The following is a 20,869-nucleotide window of genomic DNA, read 5'->3' on the forward strand; positions in this document are numbered from 1 at the left end:
TCCTCTGTTATTTTACATTTGCCTCTCAAAAAAAAAATAAAGTCAAAGGGTATTTTGATTAGTGGAAATCCATGGTTTAGTGGTTTTCGTTAATTTTGCAGTGCTGGATTGTGTAAACCGGTCTTACTTTCGTTTGTTGTACCTTTGGCATAGCTTTCTTCTCCTCAGTAGTGCTCCTCAGACAGGCACGCTAGCAATCCGACAGTGCCACGCTCCTTCTGTGAGGGAGCAGGATGTGCCCAGAAGCTCACCATGCACCACATCTGCTTCAGAAAGCAAAAAGGTCATTATTGTATTGATTTTTAGAGAGTGAAATGCATGAAACTGGGTCCCCAGAATTATTTGTTTGTACCAATAACTGCTATAATTTTAAAATTAACTTAATTTGAAGATTTCTGTCTCAGTCAGGAATTGTACTTTTAACAAAGTTGGCTGCCTGCTCTTAGACAGGGAAGACCTCCAAACAGTTTTTAATATGACTCTATGTCCTAAAATCAGTGTGAATTAGCATAGGTCTCCTTAATTAAAAACAGGGATCAATGGAATACTTTTGCTGGAGATAGCAGATGTGAAGTGTAGCAAAGAGTGATCAAGCCACATCCTAAGGGAGGCTGGTTTTGGAGATTTTATTTACTAAACTCTTGCAAATATTAACTTAGCCAGGTGATAACTTCCGCTTTGGAAAGATTCATAACTTCACTAACTAAGATGAATTTTTATGAAGATGGGAATTGTTAACGCTTGGGAATAAAGAGCTCAATCCATAAAATTCTGACTTTTCCTAACTCTGAGGTTTCTCTGTATCTGAAAGAAAAAAAAATTGGCCCCTTTATAAAATTTATTCTAGGACAACTGAAGAAAATAAAATCCCCGAACATTTGTCTAATAAGAGACAAGATAGTAAATTTGGGGCTGTATTCACTCATTTTTGTCAGAATTAAAGTGCCTTGTTACTCACAGTCTCAGTACAGGCGCAAACTTGAGAAAAAGTAATTTGATGGTTTTCAGCTATAAATTTCTCTCCCAAGCAAGATTTATCTTTTCTCCTGATAAATTTGTGAATTAGTTAAAAATTGTCATATCTTTCCTACACCTGTGAATACTGCAGCCATTTAAGAGAGATGCTTCAAGCTAACCTGAAAGGCAGTGGCAAAGAAAAGGTAGTAATTCAAAATTTTGTGGTTTTCAGATCCTTCCTAATTCAGTAGATTACGAGATTATGGCACCTTCCAGATATCTTCATCTGTTTTGGCATCAGGAATGATACTGTAATTTTTTTTCACATCTGATCTAAATTAAACCAATGCCATACAGCTTTAAAGATGCCCTCACAATGAACAATGAACTTTTAAAGATTATTTAAGGTGCTTTCCCATTTTTGGTATTTGCTTTTTTTCACTTTTTTTTTTTTTCCTTCTCACTGACATCCCAGCCTAAAGCAAATATTCTTTAGCTAAATCTGGGACAAAATGGGGGCAATAATCTCATCTCTTTAAGAGGATAACAATAGCCTCTTCACCAAAAAATAATTCCCCCTAAAGACTACAAAACACCAAGGTTGAAATAAATTCTGGTACCCTATTCCCACAAAGCTACCTTATTTTTTTAGAAGGAAAGGAATTTTTGTCTTATTTTTATTGACACCTCTAACTTTATTAGCAAGACCAAAATTTTAAATTTCTCTTTTATATTGCACTTCATTTCCCAACATTTTTTATGCAGATTAGCATATGGGAAGCTCTGAGAAGCTTTCTACACTACCCTTCTGAAGTCACATATAAATAATCTGACCCATCTCTAATGTGTGGTTGGCAACATCACTCTGCATAACTTCGTCTTATGTATTTTTCCATAATGCCAGTGTCATATGCACTATCTGAAAAAATATGAAGCATGATTTAGGGTGTCCTCTTTGACTAGACTGTATTTTCTCTTTCTTCTTTGGTTCAGCAGCTAAATGGAAAAAAGCTGTTTGGGTTTATTGCTTCCTAGTGATTTCACCACCCCCCCCCCCCCAATATAACTGAAAAATCCTTAAAATGAAACAAAAACCTGGGAAGTTTTTAATTCAGCTGTTTAATTTCTAGTATGTGGGAGGGACATCAAGCTGGTGCAGAGCTGCATTTAGTAGTTATGCCATCCTAAGCAAGAACCTTCAGTTGCTGTTCCACCAGCTTGCTTGTGTGCCACCACAGTGCACCAGAGAACCAATATGGCTGGAAAATAACCATTTAAATCATCGCTCCACGTCATTCTGTTCTCCTGAGAACTGAGGGGATTCAGAGTTTTCCGGCTTTCCAAAGGGTATTTTAACCTATGAAGTTCTTCTGTCTGTGCTGATTTCAATCCCAGCAGGGCAATTAAACTTCGAACAAGCCATCCTCTCCCCCAGTCTCTTTCTGTAAGTAAGGGACAGTAAATGCAAAATTATGAGTTGCAATAAAAATGTACTAAAACCACAATAACAGCAGCAGTTTTAATAACAAGACTACAAAAAAGAGAAGGTGATTTACCCACACAAGGGTATTCACCACTGGGAATAAAGGAGAACAAAAAAAGCTTCCCAAAGGTGGTGCTTGCACACTAGCTATTTGGGAAACAAAGGTAATGGGGTGAGGAGATCTCCCACAGCTTAACATTCCCCCTCTGGTCCCCAGCCCAAAAACAATGGAAAACAAGGACAAACAAACCCTGGAAGTTAGTTCATCATGAGGGGAATGGTGCAGCCACTGGCTGAGCTCAGCTCTCTGTAGTTGCTTGCGCTGCCACCTGCAAATCTCTGTAACATCATGTGATCTGTGTGTGTGTGTGTGTGAGTGTGAGTGTGAAACACCTCTGCCAGGGTGCTTACCCTGGTGCCTCAGAGCTGTCCCTTTCCGCACCGTCCTCCTCCAGGGGAGAGATGGGACAGCGGGGAGATGGTGGACAGCAGAAGCACCAAGTAGAAGGAACCAAGTTCAGCGGGTTTTTAAGGCAATTGTCCACTCTGCTCCAGCAAGCCTGGTAAGAAGAACTATTTTCTGGTGCCCAGGTTGTCCTGCTGAACGCAGTGAAGTTGATGGTATGGAATGAACGCTGTGGTCACACCCACACAGTGCTAAAAACCTCCACCCCATCTCTGCAACCAGGCCACCACCACGTTCAGTTTCTTCTGGTAGAAAACATACTGGAATTGTGTGCCATAAAGTGGATCTGGAACAACTAAGAGAGTCTAAAAATAAGACCATTATATGTTAAATAAGACCATTATATGTTAAATCTGCATTGGCCAAGTTTTCTGAGGCACCTGGCAAAGCAAGAGAGAAAGCAACTTTTAAGTTTCCTTACTGGAAAAAAAAAAGAAATTTTGTATTATTAATTATTCTTGTGTGTGTTAAGAGCAGTTTGTGATATTATATGCCCAACCCAGAACTTTGATTACGATGGATTAAGGTTCTGTGAATAAATAATCTTCACTGCTTTCACATCACCTTGATTTAGGTGATAAAGCTTGAGCTTTTATCCTTTGCAGTATAAGGATTCTTCGAACTTCCATTGCATTTACCAGCATAGCAAAGACTGAAACTAAAATTTTACTGAAAAAATCACATAAATATGATAAATAAATAGTTTGTATGGTGTTTTAACAAAAACATACCCCAAATAATTTTTCTAGATCTTTTAATTCAGGCAGTTCAGATGCTGAAAATATCCTTTCAAGAAGATACATAAAAACTGACAATTCAAAAAAAACCCTCTGAATTTGTTCAAAATGCAATCTTGAGATCCATTGTCAGTCAGTTTTGGCTTTTTTTTTTTTAAGAATGACAAGTCAGGTGATAAAGGAACAAGACTTTATGACTTTATTTCAAATAAAAATGGATGAATGAATGTATATTACACACACCATAAGTCACAAAAACTGTTGTGTTCCAGTCAGATTTTGCCATCATGTCCACGTGAATGTCAAGCCATTTAATCACTTTGACTTTTAGTGCTTTTACAAAAAGCAATTTTTTGTTCCATAACAAGACTCATTTCTCATTTCTGTTTCAAGGGGTGAACTGTGGAGAGCACTTAATTGGAGAGTACGAAACCGAAAAGGATTTGGTTGTACAGCTTGCAGCTCCTGTCTCTCGGACCCACTGAGTGTTGATTATTGCACAAGGAGCATGGCAGCCTCTCCTTGCAGCACAACCTTAGGAGGAGCTTGGCCTGGTGACAGGACAGGGAGACAGTAGAGATGCTTATTGTATAAAAATTTGAGACTGGTCACTGATAAATAGCAGCAAACCATGTTTGCTCTAAGGTCACAAAGTAGGTGAAACGGGAGATGGAACAAAACTTACTATACTTCCAATACAAGGAGAAACATGAAGCAAACATTTAAGCCAGGATACTTACAATTTACCCATTATTGTTTGCCACATTTTATAATATAAATTAAATGGTGTCGACTAATTAGGTAAATGAACAAAATATTTTATCTCACTGAATCAAAAATCAAAGCTTTTATGGTTTTTTTGGGTTTTTTTTCTATTTGAAGCACGTAATATACATTCCATTTTAAAACAGAGCTTTTTACATACAGGAAAATACCTCATATCTTTTTGGGAACTTCAGTATTTTCATTTAAATGTTGGTTTGAAAAATTAAGTGTTGTACCGTTAAACCCAGGAAAATGAAGATGATCTTCACTGAACAGGGTTTTCCACTGGGGACTCCACTGGCATTCAGTTGTCTCATTTAATTATCACTTTCCTGATTCAACCATTATTCATGAGCTTCCTTGTGTTCTTAAAAAGCTCTGAGCTGTGCTTGCCAATGTTATGGCACATTATGAAGCACAGTTATGCAGCAAGAGGGAGGGGGTGATAATGCATTGGTCTATACTGCTGACATATTTTCTGTTTGATCTCCTCAGCTGCCAGTGGAATGCAGAGCTCTTTATTCAAAATCTACTGCTGCTGCTTAAGAATTGTGCTGGTAGTACTATCCTTTGCATTGCTTCAGTAAAATAGAGCAATACTGAAACTGTATGAATTGTTTGCATGGAGTTTATATTAGTTTTTATTTGACTGCATTTGCCTTTTTAATAGTGGTAAAATAAAAGCCTGGAGGGAAAAGTTCCTAAGAGATGCCGGGAAAATACTCCTGGGTATGTTGGAGGTGAATTTTAATTGCCATCAGTTCTACCCATATTGAAGCAGGAGTATGGGTCATTTCAGATCTTCGTGCCTTCTCTGCCTAGTTTTAATGTTTAGATTTTTAGCTGAATTTACTAGTTTAGGATTTACTAATGCTGCCAATTTACTAGTTTAGGATTTTTGCTGAAAATCCGTAGTCCAAGGTAGTTAGACTAAAGATAAAGACTGAAAGTCTAAATTAAAAACAGCTGTTCTTCCAAATATGCCTCAAATCATGCTACAGCTTATTTAAATCTTGAGGAAATGAGTCATTAATGAAGTTCACAGCTAGTTTGCTAGTGTTATCTGTCCTTGGCTTCACCCTAGGATATTATGTCAAACCCCATAACTTTTTAATAAAGATGATTTTTAAATTTTTTTATTATGCCTAAATAATGAATTGGCACATATGTAAATTTCTGAATACAGTTAAGGTGGAATATTTATTTACTGAGACTACAGGAGCACTACTATCACTTCTTATTTTCAGATATGGAAAGCAAAATCTGCAAAAAAATCTCAGCATGTTTCTTAGCAGTCTTGCATCAAGTATATATGAGAATAAAAGCTGATTCTCCTAAACTCATGCTAGGGTGAAAGGAAATACCTACACACTTTACACAGCCTGGCTGAAACATTTATTATTCCAAATTCCTCTCTGAAGAATGCAGATCTTTAAATAAAGCTATGAGGCAGTTTGAAACAAGATGCAGTTCCAATAAATTCAGCACAGTTGCTTCTGCTTCAGTCTCAAACAAGTTTCAATTTGGTAGCAAATTATACTATAACTGAATATTTACAAAGTTCTGAAGTCTTCTCTTAGTCATATCTTTCCATAATTTCAGTAGGGACAGTAATATTACATGAGTGGGAAGTTGCTTGAATGAACATTAATTTCCTATCCAAAGACATTGACACCAGTATGTACCACAAATGAATAAAACAGGCCATCATCTCTTCAGAGCTGTATCCTTGTAACTAAGAACAGAACTTGGCTTCACAGGCTTGTCTGGGGCTACGCTTGCTATGAGTAGTCTGTGAATCGGAAGAGCTGCTGCAACCAGGATGTGCCAACAGAGCCAGAGCTGGAGCTGGAGCTGCTGCACCACCTCTGTTCCAAAGACTTCTGGACTTATGGATAAAGCCACTTGGTCAAAACATGTATTTCTCCCAGTGGAAGCTTCAGGACTAACTTCCATGCTACAGACCATTTCCAGCTCTATAACCTGTTTTATAGAGCAAGATACTCAGCAAGTCACACTAAGAAGGAAAGACAGCAATGAAAAGGGTAAGTTTTAAAGATAAAACTCCAGTAAATTCACATGGCATGAGTTGAGTTTGGAGATATTATCTTAGATTTCTAATACGATAACAAAAAACTGTTGCTAATGTTGCTTTAGAAAAGGACAAAGTAAATTATTCACTGCTGACAAATTTCAAATTAGTCTTGCTTTGTCTAAAAATTATGCCTTAATTCAAACAGGTCCCTGTGGAAACCATATGGATTTCATTCTAAGTGTAATAATCCTTTCTTTCAGTATACTTCATAAATATGTTTTTCTGCAGATTTTTTCATCACATCTGCTGAATGCTGATTCCATTCTTTTGCTCTTAATTTTTGAGGAGAAAAATGGTCATGTCTATCTCGTTTTATTTTTGTTGTCAACTAGTCAAATGTGGCACTCAGTGATTTTTTTTAATTAATGTTCTTATTTTGATAAATAGCTTTTGTTAATGTTTAATGTGGCTTTAGGATCTGTGTTATATTTAAAAGCTGATATTTAGGATCAGATTTTCTTCTTTTTAAAAAAAAATTAACATAAAGTAAAGCAAATCCAAAATTACTTGGTATAACAGTTTTTGTTTCCAGTATTCATTCTTTTTGTGTTTTTTTTTTTTTTTTTTAATGCAGGATATACAGTTCAATATAACCAGTGCTTGGCGTTGCCTAAATTCAGGTTTGATAGGTAAAAGACATCTTAGCAAGTACACCAAACCGCTACATCTTCTCTGACTTTGATTTGATCACACTTACAAGGCAATACAAAGTATGAATGTTGCAGAAAGTTGCAGAAAAATTACACAAGCAACAGTTTCATAAACTGCAAGTACCAAGGAAAAGACAGGTTTTATTTCCAAATTGCACACAATAATCTTTCCTCTAGGTGTTGTACTTTCTTTCACTTTTGTCTTTTGCAGCTTTTTTTCCTCAGACACTACATTTTAATCATTAATTCTCAGTTTCACCAATTAATATTTGTTTCTCTGGGATCTTTATTTAAAATGCCATTAGAAGAAAATCTGGGATGACAACTCTTTAAATCCTTAAATCTCACTAAGGTAAAAAAAATTATACTTTTCTCCAATGTTCTTAATTCACAGTTTTTCCTCTGCCAAGTATCAGTACAAGTTTACTATACATGTCACTTAAATAAGTGTTTAGCTTCGCCAGTGCTTATATGGCTTGACCATATCACATATAGTTTTCATTTAATCCTGTTACTTCTTTTCATCCTGCCTTTCCCTTTCCCTTTCCCTTTCCCTTTCCCTTTCCCTTTCCCTTTCCCTTTCCCTTTCCCTTTCCCTTTCCCTTTCCCTTTCCCTTTCCCTTTCCCTTTCCCTATTTCCCTTCCCAGAACTTCCCTTCCCTTTCCTATCATTCTGTCTTTTCCTTTCATTCCATTCAAAGAACCACTGCTATATGCAGATGTTTCTCAGTGACATCACAATCAGACTCTGCAAACAGAGAATACTAACTCAAAATTTTATTTCTATAGCATGTATAAAGAAAATTATGCTTCCTAAAATGCACAATTTCACAGTATTTACTATGTGTTTAGAAAACGGTGTTTTTCAGATCTTATAGAGTGAGATAGCTGGTGGAACTGTTTAACCAAAACAATGTACTTTACAGTGTAAAGAAATGGAGAAGTGAAAGGGGGAGAAGTGCTGTTAATATACTATAGCTACAGGCATAGAAAAATTGAAAATTCAGAAAATGCAGTTTTCACAAGAAGCAATTTTTTATGGTCCTCGTTGATAAATGAATTTCAAGCTCATGACCAGTCCATAGTCCTCATCTTCCATTTGTGTATGCTTATCATTTAAAGTCCTCCTGAGTAAAAGAACACACGCATCATTCCACAGGTTTAAGCAGTCTCCTCAGTATCTGAGATCACCTAAAAATATAAGGAAAGAGCCATTGACTGAAATTAAAAATTCAACATAAAACCAGTGGAACGTCCCTCTGTTTGTGGTACCTGTGCCACTTCGCAAATACAACAGCTGGCTAAGTTGATGTTCCCTACTCATCAGTGGTTTTACATCCAGCTCTGTTTTAGGCTGTAGTTTAGTCACGGGAAGTCATTCTTCTGGCAGAGCTGGAAGGAATTTCCTACCTATGAAGACATTATTGACTACTGTGTTTTAACGGATACTTTTTGGCTCGAGTTTAGAATCAGCAAGAACCCATCAATAGCCATGCACTGCACACAAATGTTCACTTTCAGAACACTGTTGCAGGACAGACCTTACGAAATAATTTTCTCTGCTATTTCCAGATAGGACTGGACTTTGACTGGTTTTGACCAGCTCATTCCTTCCTGGTCAGGCTGGAGGTCAGAGTAAGATGTAGGACTGCTAGAGCTGAATATCACGCTATCTGCTGCCAGCACTTAGGCACTCATCTGCTGGTTTACACAAATTATGTAGGGAGCTGAAGGGAAATAAAACTGACCCTTGTGCAGGGTCAGTTTGTAAGTCAGGCATCAACTAACACAGATGCAGCAAGACAAAGGCATGAATGAATAGCTCTAAAATGCTGCAGGAAAATCTAACAGATTGAAAGGAGATTTAGTGGGAGCAAGAGGGTAATGTCTATGGACAAAACAGTATTTATCAATGTTGACTTCTGATCTTAGATATAGCTGAAATAGCTGAAATAAATAGCTGAAGACTGAAACCGAAATCTGGCCCTTGGCTTTCTCTGCACCAGTATATTTGGGAATGAAAGGTTTGATTCGGCATAGAAACTGTTCCAAATGTTATACTGACATATAATCCAGCTCGCCAGGGGGATGTGCACAGAGCAGTGATTTGATTTGTTTCTTTATGTGGTGTTTGATTCTCTGTATTTGGAAAAGTGGCTGCTTCTTTAAAGATGTCTATTTCAATAGTATAGGTCATTAACACCAAGGAAGCAATGAAAATGGGCTTTTAATTTTTGAATTTTGGTGTGTATTTTTCTTTGGTTGTTTTTGGTTTTGTTGTGGATTTTTTTCATTTGTTTGTTTGCTTTTTTGTTTTGAATGAAGGAAAAGAAACATAAACCTGCTATGACTTGGAGAGCTCGCAAGGAACAACCTGACATGACTGTAATTTGTAAAGTGTTTCTACAGTTGTCATTTGAATATTGTTCTCATCATTCTTTTGACACTTTCTGTAATTTTGAAGAGGTTTAGAAGTGCTTGACATTAATTTCTTTTATTTCTTGTTAGTGGACTCTTGTTTTAGTATCTTCGCAATCTAAAAGAAACATTGAATATGACAGTCTAAAAATGTCTGTAATGTATAACAATTACATAACTGATGCTGACAATACACTACTAAAGTTTTCTAACATCACTCTTTTTTCCCCTAAAGATAGAGCTTTATTAAATTATTTTTATATATACAGTCATACATGCATAGTACTTGTACATTCTATTGAGCCCTTAGAAGTATAGGAGTTATCATAGTTTATCATACAATGATCTAAGACAATACTTATTCTCCAAAAATTGCAAACACTCTACTTTTTATTTGCAAATAAATAAAAATTTCAACAGCTTATAGACTTCTTCAAGAGCTGAAAGAAAAAGCTTTAAGATCTTTTCCCAAATTTAGCACTTATCAGCCTTCAAAAAAATCACTACTTCTGTGGAGTCCAATCATTTTCAGTCTGGTCAGACTACTGTAATTGCACAGAGTAGAAAGAACTTTTGTAACATATGCAAGTTCTTCTAAAACTCAAAAAACTTACAAGAAGAATTATGTAACCTTCTACCCCCTCAGTATTCCCTCTCTCTGGTCTTAGCTTAGTAAGGTGTGCAGTATCCTGGGCAGAGTTACAAAAAACATCTTATATACAAAACATGATATAGTGAAGTACCAAGTAAGGCACCAAAGTATCATACAGTGGTTTTAAGGATATTTCTTAATTTTTAATTGAATTTTTAAATTTTTTAATTTATTTTTTAATTTCTTAATTTTTTATTTCTTAATTTCATTTGTTTTTAATTTCTGTTCCTGTCTCTGTTAGTACTTATCTTCCTCATTATTGTCTATTGTTGTTCTTGTAAATAAGTGATTTTAATATTTATAATAGATAGCAGTATGAATCTCTCTCCCACATAAGGTAAATTGCTTACTTTGTGTATCTAAAATGGCTGCATTTATGAATTGGTAAACATTTGGAAAGATAACAGGAGAATAAACATTACATTAATTTCAATTTGTTGTGGTTAAGAAGGCAATTATTTTTGTACTTTTCTGTTTCCCTATGTAATTCTAATCTCTACTTAAAATCCCTAATTTGTAAATATAGGAGTTTAAACCTATCCTTTATTTCTTATTTATTCTGTATTGAAAATTGTGTCCCTGCTGTTGTTACATGAACATTTTCCCTATGTTTCTATATTCTTTCTGTTAATTGAACTTACTATCATGCTTCCATATTGCTTAATAACCTGATACCTCTTTGTACAGTCATTCCTTGCCTACCTGAAAAAAAAGCTAATGCGACACAACAGATATCTCCCTGCAATGCAGTGGCATCCTATGGGCCTGGGGCACCCAGGATCTTCTTGTCACTGCCATTAACAGCAAAGAGAGAGGTTTTGCTGGTTTTTCATTGTGTCCTATTAGCAGCAGCTGTCTTGAAGTTGTTCATTTCATCTGAGAAACTTACCATAACTGTAGGTGTTTGGAGATTTACTCTTCATTTACACACATGCACCACTACAGGTAGTGTTCCCTCAGAAATGCCTCATTTATTTCATGTGAATGTTTTCTTTCTAAAAAGCATGCATCTCAAGACCAGCCACGTTTTACACAGAAAAGTTCTGAGAAAGGGGGAAGTGGTATAATGAATTGGCAGAAATTATTAGAATAAACTATGCAATTATAGTTTTATAGTGTATAATATACCTTTAATTACATGTTTAATGTGTATTATATATATTCTTTTTCCGTGTAGCTCTAGCCCATTTAATTGTTATTTGTCAGGTGCCTCTGTCTATTGGATACATTTTGCATGGCAGGTATTATGCAAAACATTGCATAGCAGCCACCTCACAATAGCATGAAGTGCAGAACAGGCTGCTAAACATGCCCATGCAGCAGAATAAACTTCTTGCACAGAGTAAGCTTTCTGCTATCACAGCTTGACTGCTGCCAGTACCCAAAATACTTCATTTAAAACTGGCTTGCATCTTTATGCTACACTGTGTCCTAGTGGGCTTTTATATTTTCCTGTTCCGGGGATTTAAACTGAAGATACCCGTGGAGAACATTTGCAGTTTGTCAGGTGCAAGTGGCCATCCTGGAGAACTGAGATTTAAAGGAATATTAGCTTCTTGGTCTTGCTTAGTTTTGTCCAACCTGTGCATTTATCAGCCCGTAAGCCAGCTATGGCTGGAGGTCCCAACATCTTTAATAGTTGGAATGTCTTTAAAAGTTGAATCATTTAAGTATTTTCTACTTTCATGCTGTAGTGACACAGAGTAACAATACCATGGGGTAGTGTATGTGCCAAGAACTAAATTTATACCAGCATTTATTAGTTCCAAATACATCTTATGAGAACTCATTTGTGTGCATCTGTTCACGAGTGTGAGTGGTTCAGAGTTTTTTATATCACAGTATCTAGAAGTTTTCTTTTGGTCTTAGTCATATCTTATCACAATAGACATCACAAAAATAAATTTGGAAATAAGACATTAAATGTTTATTAGCTAATCTATGTCTCTCATACAAATATTTATATACGTGATGTATTTTACCATAAGTGTATAAAACAAAAGGAACAATCAAAACAATGCCACTTTCTGTATCAGATCAGCCAACACAAGAAGACTTTCTTAATATCAGAACTGTAGCTAAATAAGCATTCTGACACAGATTCTAATTCAAAAAAAAGCACATAACCACATGTTTAATCCTGAGCATTTGCATTACTACTTTCTCAGATCAAGACTTGTTAAATCTGCCTGCCTTATGTAAGGGATAGAGCAGGGGCCATTTTTTTTCCCTCTTGGGATTGGCCTATAAACTGGATGGAAAAATTAACTGCATAAATTAAAGTGGTGCTAATAGCTTTATAAGAGAAACAGCTCTTTTAAATGAAAGGGGAGCATCGACAGGAATTTCTGCTTTTGGAGATTATTTTTGTTATCTGAGTAACTATCTTGTTTGCTTTGCACTGGCCTGTAAATGTATCATGCCAAAAATAGGAGTCAGCAATCTGTAAGCTCTTTTTCTATTCAAAAATATATGTTAAGATTTTAAAAATCTGCTTTTTAATATGTGTATTTTCAAAAACCTGATTCTTTTCTCATCTGTTTCATAAACTAGGCCAACAATAGACACATTGAATACTCTTGGCCTGATTGTTTATATTTAAGCGTATTTTTAAGGAAGGAAGGAAGTGGCGGAAGGAAGGAAGTGGCGGAAGGAAGGAAGTGGCGGAAGGAAGGAAGAGGCAGAAGGAAGTGGCAGAAGGGAGGGAGGCAGGAAAGAAGGCAGTCAGGAAGGAAGGCAGGAAGGCAGGAAGGCAGGAAGGCACTTAGAAGAGAAGCCCTTAAGCATCCTTGACTTCAGCTGTTGCTCTGAGCTACAACTAAGGCTATGGTCTCTAGCAGTGGACTCATTATGCACACAAGGTAAGTCTAGAACAGTACACCAGATATGAATGCCCCAAAAGTGAAAGCAGGGCAACAAATTGATACCTAAATATTTCTCAGTTGAGTGAAAATTAGAAATAAATACTTACTTTTCAGTTCAAAACCAGGGAATACAGCCGTTTTAAAATTGCTTAGTCCAAATTAGCCTTTTACCACCAGCCTTGTTCTGCAGGTACTACTAGCTTATTGTGACATAACAATAAACAACTGAATGATCAAGAGAATGTTATGGATTACTCAGTCAATATGCTTCATGGTTCTTATAAAGTCCAGAAAGTTAGGCCCTCTAAATTTTTCTGTTTCATTTTCTTGTTATCCATTATATCCAAGGTTCCAATTTCAGTGATACTCTCTTTTCAAATGAATATACAATATTTCTGTTTGCCTTTATTTTACGTCTTTTAGAAGACAATTAATAACAAGCAAATGCTTTTACATGCTACCCATAGCAAAGGATCAGTTTTTAAAAACTGTGTAAACAGATCTGATATACTAAATACTATGATTTTCTGAACAGATATTAGCTCAGAAATAACATCAATTGTTCATACAGTGAAAAAGAATTTAGAATAAAGGTTTTGAACTTCTTTGATTTTATAATGTAAAACTGTAGTGCCTAAATAAGAATAGGAATACTGAGATTCCACTAGAAAATTAATTCATTTATTGATTAATAAAAATAACTGTATTCTGGGTTTGCAATTTTCCAGTAAAAGAGTATTACAAATTTGAAAAATCAAACTGTTTCCATGAAGCTGAAAGAATAGTTAGCTGGAGGGTCAGTATTCATTTAAAGGGAAAAATTTTTGCTTGTAATACATGCTCACATTTAAACCTTAAACTACTTAATGAGAGCAATATACATTTGAAGATACTCAGAGTCTCATTCCCAGGCTATAGTGTCTAGTGCCTCAGAGGCTGCCAGGAGGATTTGAAGCACTGAACTGAAGGCAGGTCTTCTGCGTCATGCTTCTTTCCTATAGTACTTTCTTTTGCTCACATATTCCTTCCAGCTCTTATCTTTCTATCTCCTTCATTGGAGCCTGTTCTTGGTCTTGGATTGCCTCAAAACAACTTAGGAACCCTTGGACCTTCCAAGGATGGAGAACGTGGATACAAATCCTGGAAGGTCACTGCCTCTTGGCAGGCTTTTTGCTGCAGGAAGACAGCCTTTCACTGCTGCCTCCTCTCTCATCAATGTTTGAATATGCTGTAGTTTCTCCAGAGAAAACTTCAGGTTACTTGGGTATAGGTACTACTGTCAAATTTACCACCTTCCTTAGTTAGGTTTTAGAATCCAAAATATAATTTCAAAGTTTGGTGTTCTAGGTTTAATGCAGCAATTATATCCTTAACAGACAGTTTTTTCAGGTGCTGAACAGTTTGTCAGGGGTGAGGTGGTGATGGTATCTAGTGTCTCAGCTAGTCTCTGTTTCTGTTCCATGTTCAATTGGGATACTTTATTACATGATCAGTGATTGACACTGCATGTAAAGCAGAGGAAGACACAATTTCTGCCATTAAGGCACGGAAGAAGAGACAGAATGAAATAGATGTCATGAAGTATTTACATGAGTTGAGCTTCTTTATTTGTGGCTAGGGATTGCTTTTCATTTCACAAGACAGAGGAAAAAGTCAAACATAGTTTTTCACCTATTTTTTTCCTCTTTCTGGTTGTCCTGTCTTGCATAATACTTAGTTTCTAAAATTAAATTGGCATAAATAAAGATTTTTCAATTACTAAATGTTGTTCCTTATTGTGTCAGGATTTTCTTGGGCTGCTTTTAAAATAACTTTATTAGCTTGGAAGAAAATGCAGAGTTTTGAATTTAATAATATTTTGTGGAAATGGTTTAAAATTGCATAATGGTTATAAGTCTTTATAGGAGACAAAGACAATATAGTACATGTGCAGATTGCAGGCAGCATAATGAGATAGGAAGAATTTCAGAAAATTAATCTAAAGTGAAGAATGCATGAGAGAAGCTCATATTCCTGAGTCTGTCAATAACTTTGTGCAAAAGTCATAAAAAGAAAAACTGGAAAATCTTTATTACTTACATGAAGTTAGGAATGTGTGGCAGTGAAGCTGTAGACAAATGAAGAAAATTGTGACCATGCTACTCTTATTGAATCGCAGAAATAAATTTTGACTATGGGGTGCATCTGGCTTCCTTTCATGCCAACAGAAATTAGCCACTGATACCCAGGAGAATTAAATGGGACCTGCCTGATACAGTTTGTTTTGACTATTTATTCAGTACTTTTTAATGAAGCAACTAAATTAGGCGTAACTTGCTATAGCTCTAATGAACATATTGCAAGTTATGAAAATGATAAAACTATGTAGTCTTAAATACTGTCTTAGAAGATTGTGCTTGGAAAGGTGCTAATGTAAGTGAATATTCTGAAAATCAATTCCTCACTGTTATTTTGCAGTGAAAATATAATAGCAATAATATAGCTCTTTAGCCATAGAATATTAGTTTATATTTTGAAGTAAAACAAATTATTTTTTGTACTTAAACTATATTTGTCTGATGTTTTCTAAACTTCTCTGAATCACTCACCTGAAATGAGAAAAACCCGAAAAGGCTGTCTTTGAAACCTAGGATAACTAACATCTTTGAAGAATAGTGGGCTAAACTGTACTACTCAGTTTATTTAACTATTGAAAGTATGTGTTCAGTTTTTAAATAATATCTAAATTTCTGTATGACTTCAGATCATGTGGCTTTCTTGTGTGTTGTGTACCTGCTTCAACATATAACAGCTTCAAGCAGCCTTGTATTTTTAAATACAGTATTTGTAATTTGTCTGACTCTCACTGAAGCTCACCCATGTTTATAACATGTCTAATTCTTTCACCACCATTACTAGTACTTATTAGACAATATTTAATCATAAATATTTTAAAAAATGAAATTTTACAACTTGCCCTAGCTAGTGAAATGTTCTCAGACATCATTGTACATATATTATATTGGAACAAGAAAGATGAATAAACTAAAAATCTACCAAGGCTTCTGAAAATGGTAAATAAATAAAAATTGCCACTTGATATGGTAGTGAGAAATGTAAATTAATTCCAGAGCCCAAATTATGTGGGTTTTGTAGGAAAAAAAGAAAAAGAAAAAGAAGAAAAAGAGAAAGAGAAAAAAAGCTTTTTGTCAAAATCAAGCTAAGAATGAATAATGAAATTTTTTTTCTCCATTGTCAAAAGCACCACACAAATCCCATATAAAGATGACCCAGAACTCACTGTAATAGTGTAAGGTATTTTGAATGCACAGCACAGCAAGTAGATAGCTTGTTATTTACCTAATAAAGTTTTGATTGGTGTTAAGATGCACCTTGAAAACAAATAAATCTAAAAATCATTTTGGCATAATCAAGAACAAGATGTCTTAACAATATGAAAAGAGAGTGCATGCCTCCTCTTGAAATCCAACTGTCTTTTGTTCCTGCTGCTAGGTGAATATCCAGCAGGGAAAGAAAATGTTCTGGTTCCAATACAACAAGTAGATGGAATCTTTGCTGTCTCTCTTAGCTGCTTTTGTAAGAGCCATAAGCACTATTCACTAAATTTCATATTAGATACCAGATAAATGATACCTATTATGAGATGAGACTTCCTAACACGCTTTGCAAAGTGATGAGTAAGAGTTGTTTTATTGCAATTACCTCAGAAACTTTTGAACAGGAGGAACAGATTGAAGAGATGGTTTGTGGGAAAATCCATAGAAGAGAATCCTGGAGGCAAGCCTAACTGCCACCAGCCACATCTGCTAAAATCCCAATTAAAAAGAAAACATGCCACTGTAAATTCCATGTCTTGTGAAGTGAAAAGATGGAGAGCACGTAACTGTTACTGAAAGGTGTGCTGATATAAGTAGACTAAAAGCCAAGTAATTGGTAAAAGTTTCTGGATGAGGTCCTAACAACTTTGCATGCAGTATATAAATTGCATAAATACAGTAGTGAGGAATACAAATACAATCTAATATCTTAGGAATTAAGAATTTTCTTTTTTTTTAACTGACCCTGTGTTCACTACAGTGAATACAGTCAAAATTCACCATGGTCAAGTAAATCTAGACATTTGCAATACTGGCAGAGTTGATTCTTTCATTTCTTTTTCAGTTGCAATTCAAACAGGTGTTTAAAACAGGCTAATCACACGAACTTGCTTCCTCTAAACCCTGTAACCTTGTTCCCCAAGAATAAAGCTTTGCCACTTTGCACTTACAGTGGGCACTTCACTTTGTATCTTTCCTAGAATAAGTCTTAAGACAGCAAAAGACATCATACCTATGACCTCTTGCAAAAGAGACCTAATAGAACTCAGTCTGATAATTCATGTAGGAACAAATAAATCCATTTTGGTATGTCCAATTTAATTAAACAGTTTGAACTATGTATCCCATTTTGATTTATGATCTCGATACAGTAACTTTGTTACTATATACATTTTAGTTAAAGCCGAGGCTTTTTTTTTTTTTCATTTTAGGCTTAGAGCTAGGAATTGTAAACCTTGGTAATAGGGACCTGTTTTTAGGATGTGTTACTGAGTTTCGATTGTGTTCCATGATCTATCACACAGGAAAAAAACCAAAACAAAACAATAATTGAAAAGATTCCATACTCTTTTTGTTTGTTTGGGTGTTTTTTGTTGCCTTTTTTGTTTCTTTTGTTTCTTTGGGGGGGTTGTTTGTTTGGGTTTTTTGTTTTTTGGGGGACAAACATCAGTTTGTCTATCAGTTAATCAGGGCGAGAGTTGTGAGTCGTGACAATCCTGCTGGCCGCAGAAACACACCGGTTTCTGCAGAACCTTCTGCTAGTCTTACACCGGAAAACAAATTGCTTTCGACGTCCAGATTCCCTCTTTAATGAGAAAATGACTCACCACCAAACTTTCCCATTCCCGTCGGAAAATGAAGTTTTCCGATGAGGGTCACACCGTGGTGACCGAGCGCCTTCGCCTTTCTCCCCGCAGACACCGCGTCCTCACTAACAACGCCACAACGGGGTGATTCTCTGCGCCCGCTGCCTTCCTCCACAAGCTCCAGAGCTCTGCACGCCGGTCCCATCCTTGCCCCACCACGCCCAGCCTCGCTTGCCGGGCAGGACCGGCCGGCGCTCCCGGGGCGAGCGCAAGTTGCGGCGCGGACCCCGCGCAGCCGGGCCGGGTCGGGCCGGGCGGCGGCACCCGGGGCCACCCGCGGCGGCGGAGCCGGCGGGCCGCGGCGATTGGCGGCGGCGCTGACAGCGGGCGGGGCGGCGGCGGCGGCACCGCCCACCCCCAGCTATAAGCCTCTTTGCCGCTTTCTCACTGGATCTCATTTTCGCTCCGTGCGTTGCTGTGGCTGCGCAGTGGAAATCCGCACCGGGGAGCTGCTGAGGGGCGCCGTTGTCATGTGAAAGCGCACATGCTCTGCCATCCACGCGGCACCCCCCTCTCTTCTGCCTCCGCGTGTTTTTCCTGTTTTTTTCTAACGTAACTCCTTTCCTCCTCCTCCGCTCCTGCTCAGCCCCTCGCCGCCGCTCGGCCGCCAGGCGCCCCCGCAGAGGCTGAGCCGCGGGCAGTCGCGGGGCGGCCGCCCCGGAGCAGCGCGCCCGGCGGCGGGGAGCCCGCGGAGCCGCGCCCCGCGGAGCCGCCCCGGAGGTATGGTTTTCCCGGCGGAGCGGAGCTGCGGCCGCTGCCACCTTCGCGGGTGTTGAGACGGGATTTGTGCGGTGCCGTTCCTGGGCTCCGAGCTTCATGACTGCGCGGAGCGGGGAACCAACACCATGCGAGGTAAGCGGGCCGGCGAGCGGCTGTCTTTTGGGAAAGCTGCTGGTGAACGGGCGGGAGAAGAGGGTTCGTACTAGGGAAGAGGGTCCGAGGGAGAAAGTTGAGGGATCGTGCGTGCCCGCCCGCCGGCGTGGCTACTTAGGGTTTGATTCCTGCGCCCGCGGGGGCCGCAACCCAGACCGAGGAGGCTCCGGGCGGATGGTGGGCGACGCCCCTCGCGTAGCTGTCCCGGGGAGCCCGGCGCCGCCCTGGCCCGGGGCAGAAGGGCCGGCAGGAGGGAGTCTCGGCGGTTTGGCCGTGTCTGTGCTGTGAGGTCCCCACCTGCAGCTGCCCGCGGGGCGCGGCAGGTGTCCCATACGGCGGAACCCGCTGCCGCTTGGTCCCGGGTCGTTGCCAGCACGGAGAGGGGCTCCCCTTTTCTCCCCGAAAGTTACGTCGACTTTGTTCCCCAACCGGCACGTCGGCTGGAGGCCCCCATTCCTCATGGGTTGCTAAGTGGGCGACAAGAGTTGCGCTGCCCGGGAACCCCTTCCCAGTGCCCGCAGGTCTCTTCGGGTCCTGAGCCTGTCCTGCCTGCGCAGCCCGATCGTGGAGGGCGGGAGGGATTCCTCCGGGGCTTGCAGCCGCACTCGGTGAGGGTCCCGCCGGAGAACAGAATATCGCCACCGACGGGACACCCTCAGGCATGGAGAGCTGCCGTGTCCGGTGGGGATGGAGAGAGGCTGCGTGCTGGCACGCCGGGCACCCGGGTGGGTGTGTAGGGCTGCGGAGGACATGGGAATGCGTTGTTTCCCTGTCTCCCAAGACCAAACTCCCCTGGGCCCCATCCCCGGGCTGGACGAACACCAGCACCGGGGCAAGAACAACCCTTGCCAGCCTCGGGCGTCCGCGGGGTTTACGCAGCTCCTCCGCCCCCATCTTCCACCTTGCCCTGTATCACCCAGTTTGGTAGGGCGGTTGCTTACCTCACCCCATGGCATGGTAAAAGGTAGTCTCTACCAGGGTATTCGAACGGAGGAGAAGGGCTTATGGGGAGTGGGACGCGCTGGGGGTTGACAACTGCACTGCATGCAGATTTCTTGATCTTCTGTTTAGGGATGGGACACACACACACGTACTGCAAAGAACTTGTAGCTAGAATTTCAGCTTATTTGGTGTCATCTCCTGTAACAGCATGTGTTAGCAGCACTAACAAATCACACGTGTGTAATTGACTTTAAAAGAATTGTAGCTATGACATTGGCACAGATCGATTTTAAAAGACCTTCTTTTCCCCCAGCCTTCTTTTGTTAGGGTGTTGGTTGTGGGGCATCTGGCAAGAACTTGCTAAACGGTGTTTGTTTTTCTTAAGAGCAACAGGAAACAAAGGAAAACACTTAATTCTGTAAAGTGGCCCCTGTTGCAGCTTTGCAGCTTGGGTTGGAGATTTTCTATTTGTTTGATTATGGGGTTTGTGTGGGTTTTGGTATTGTTTGTGGTTTTGGTTTGGGTTTTTTCCTTCTTTCTTTTTCTGCGCACCAGAGCGCCTCCAATTTGAGTAAAGCCGGTCATTGTCTCAGGGGCTGTTTTTAAAAACGTGCCCATCCAGTGACCCCTGGTCAGGATCCCCAACTCCCCTTTCTGTGGGCAGCTCATCCTCACAAGCTGTGGCTCCCATGCCTCTCCTCCCCTGCCCTGGGGTGGCCTGTACAAGGGTGATGAGTAATGTCCTCCCTCTCCTCAGACACTTTCCTTCTAAACAAGGCCCGGGGTGGTCTAGCTGTGCTGGGCAGGGAGAGGGAGGCATATCTTGCTGCACATCTGGTTACATCTCCTGCGGGATCTGCCCCAGCTCCTTAACCATCTCTGCCACCCCTTTAGCTGTGCTGTCAGCCAATGTGAAGAGGTGCAGCTCTGCCCCTAGAATGCAAATTAGTATTTGCATTGTATTTATGCTTACTCAATGGAGAATTTACAGGTGGGGAAAAAAA

The 20,869-nt window shown here is 39.2% G+C and overlaps 2 protein-coding genes across 2 annotated transcripts in view; one reads left to right on the forward strand and one right to left on the reverse strand.

Moving 5' to 3' along the window:
* Positions 1 to 291: 291 nt before the first annotated feature.
* Positions 292 to 18,868, reverse strand: LOC102062072 (uncharacterized). Its single transcript, XM_005489653.3, has 3 exons — positions 18,467 to 18,868; positions 18,012 to 18,411; positions 292 to 2,399 (listed from the first exon to the last, which is right to left on the reverse strand). The coding sequence occupies exons 1-3, from the start codon at positions 18,866 to 18,868 to the stop codon at positions 2,125 to 2,127; spliced, it is 1,077 nt and encodes a 358-aa protein (XP_005489710.1). The 3' UTR covers positions 292 to 2,124.
* The window catches only part of RORB (RAR related orphan receptor B), a 136,503-nt gene continuing 134,075 nt past the window's right edge, over positions 18,442 to 20,869 (forward strand). Inside the window, exon 1 of the mRNA XM_005489627.4 lies at positions 18,442 to 18,902. Coding sequence (XP_005489684.1) covers positions 18,896 to 18,902 — 7 coding nt within the window. The 5' untranslated portion in view covers positions 18,442 to 18,895. The remainder of the gene's footprint in view (positions 18,903 to 20,869) is intronic.

The sequence above is a fragment of the Zonotrichia albicollis genome, chromosome Z (assembly GCF_047830755.1).
Source record: "Zonotrichia albicollis isolate bZonAlb1 chromosome Z, bZonAlb1.hap1, whole genome shotgun sequence".
Taxonomy (NCBI): domain Eukaryota; kingdom Metazoa; phylum Chordata; class Aves; order Passeriformes; family Passerellidae; genus Zonotrichia; species Zonotrichia albicollis.

What these genes read in the sequence shown, in the direction of transcription:
- LOC102062072 (XM_005489653.3), bottom strand. Translation starts at nt 18,868, where the DNA reads ATGAAGCTCGGAGCCCAGGAACGGCACCGCACAAATCCCGTCTCAACA. An exon ending in ATTTCCACTGCGCAGCCACA is followed by an intron (nt 18,412 to 18,466) that starts GCAACGCACGGA and finishes AGAGGCTTATAG; the next exon opens with CTGGGGGTGGGCGGTGCCGC. An exon ending in GGGAATGGGAAAGTTTGGTG is followed by an intron (nt 2,400 to 18,011) that starts GTGAGTCATTTT and finishes CCTTACTTACAG; the next exon opens with AAAGAGACTGGGGGAGAGGA.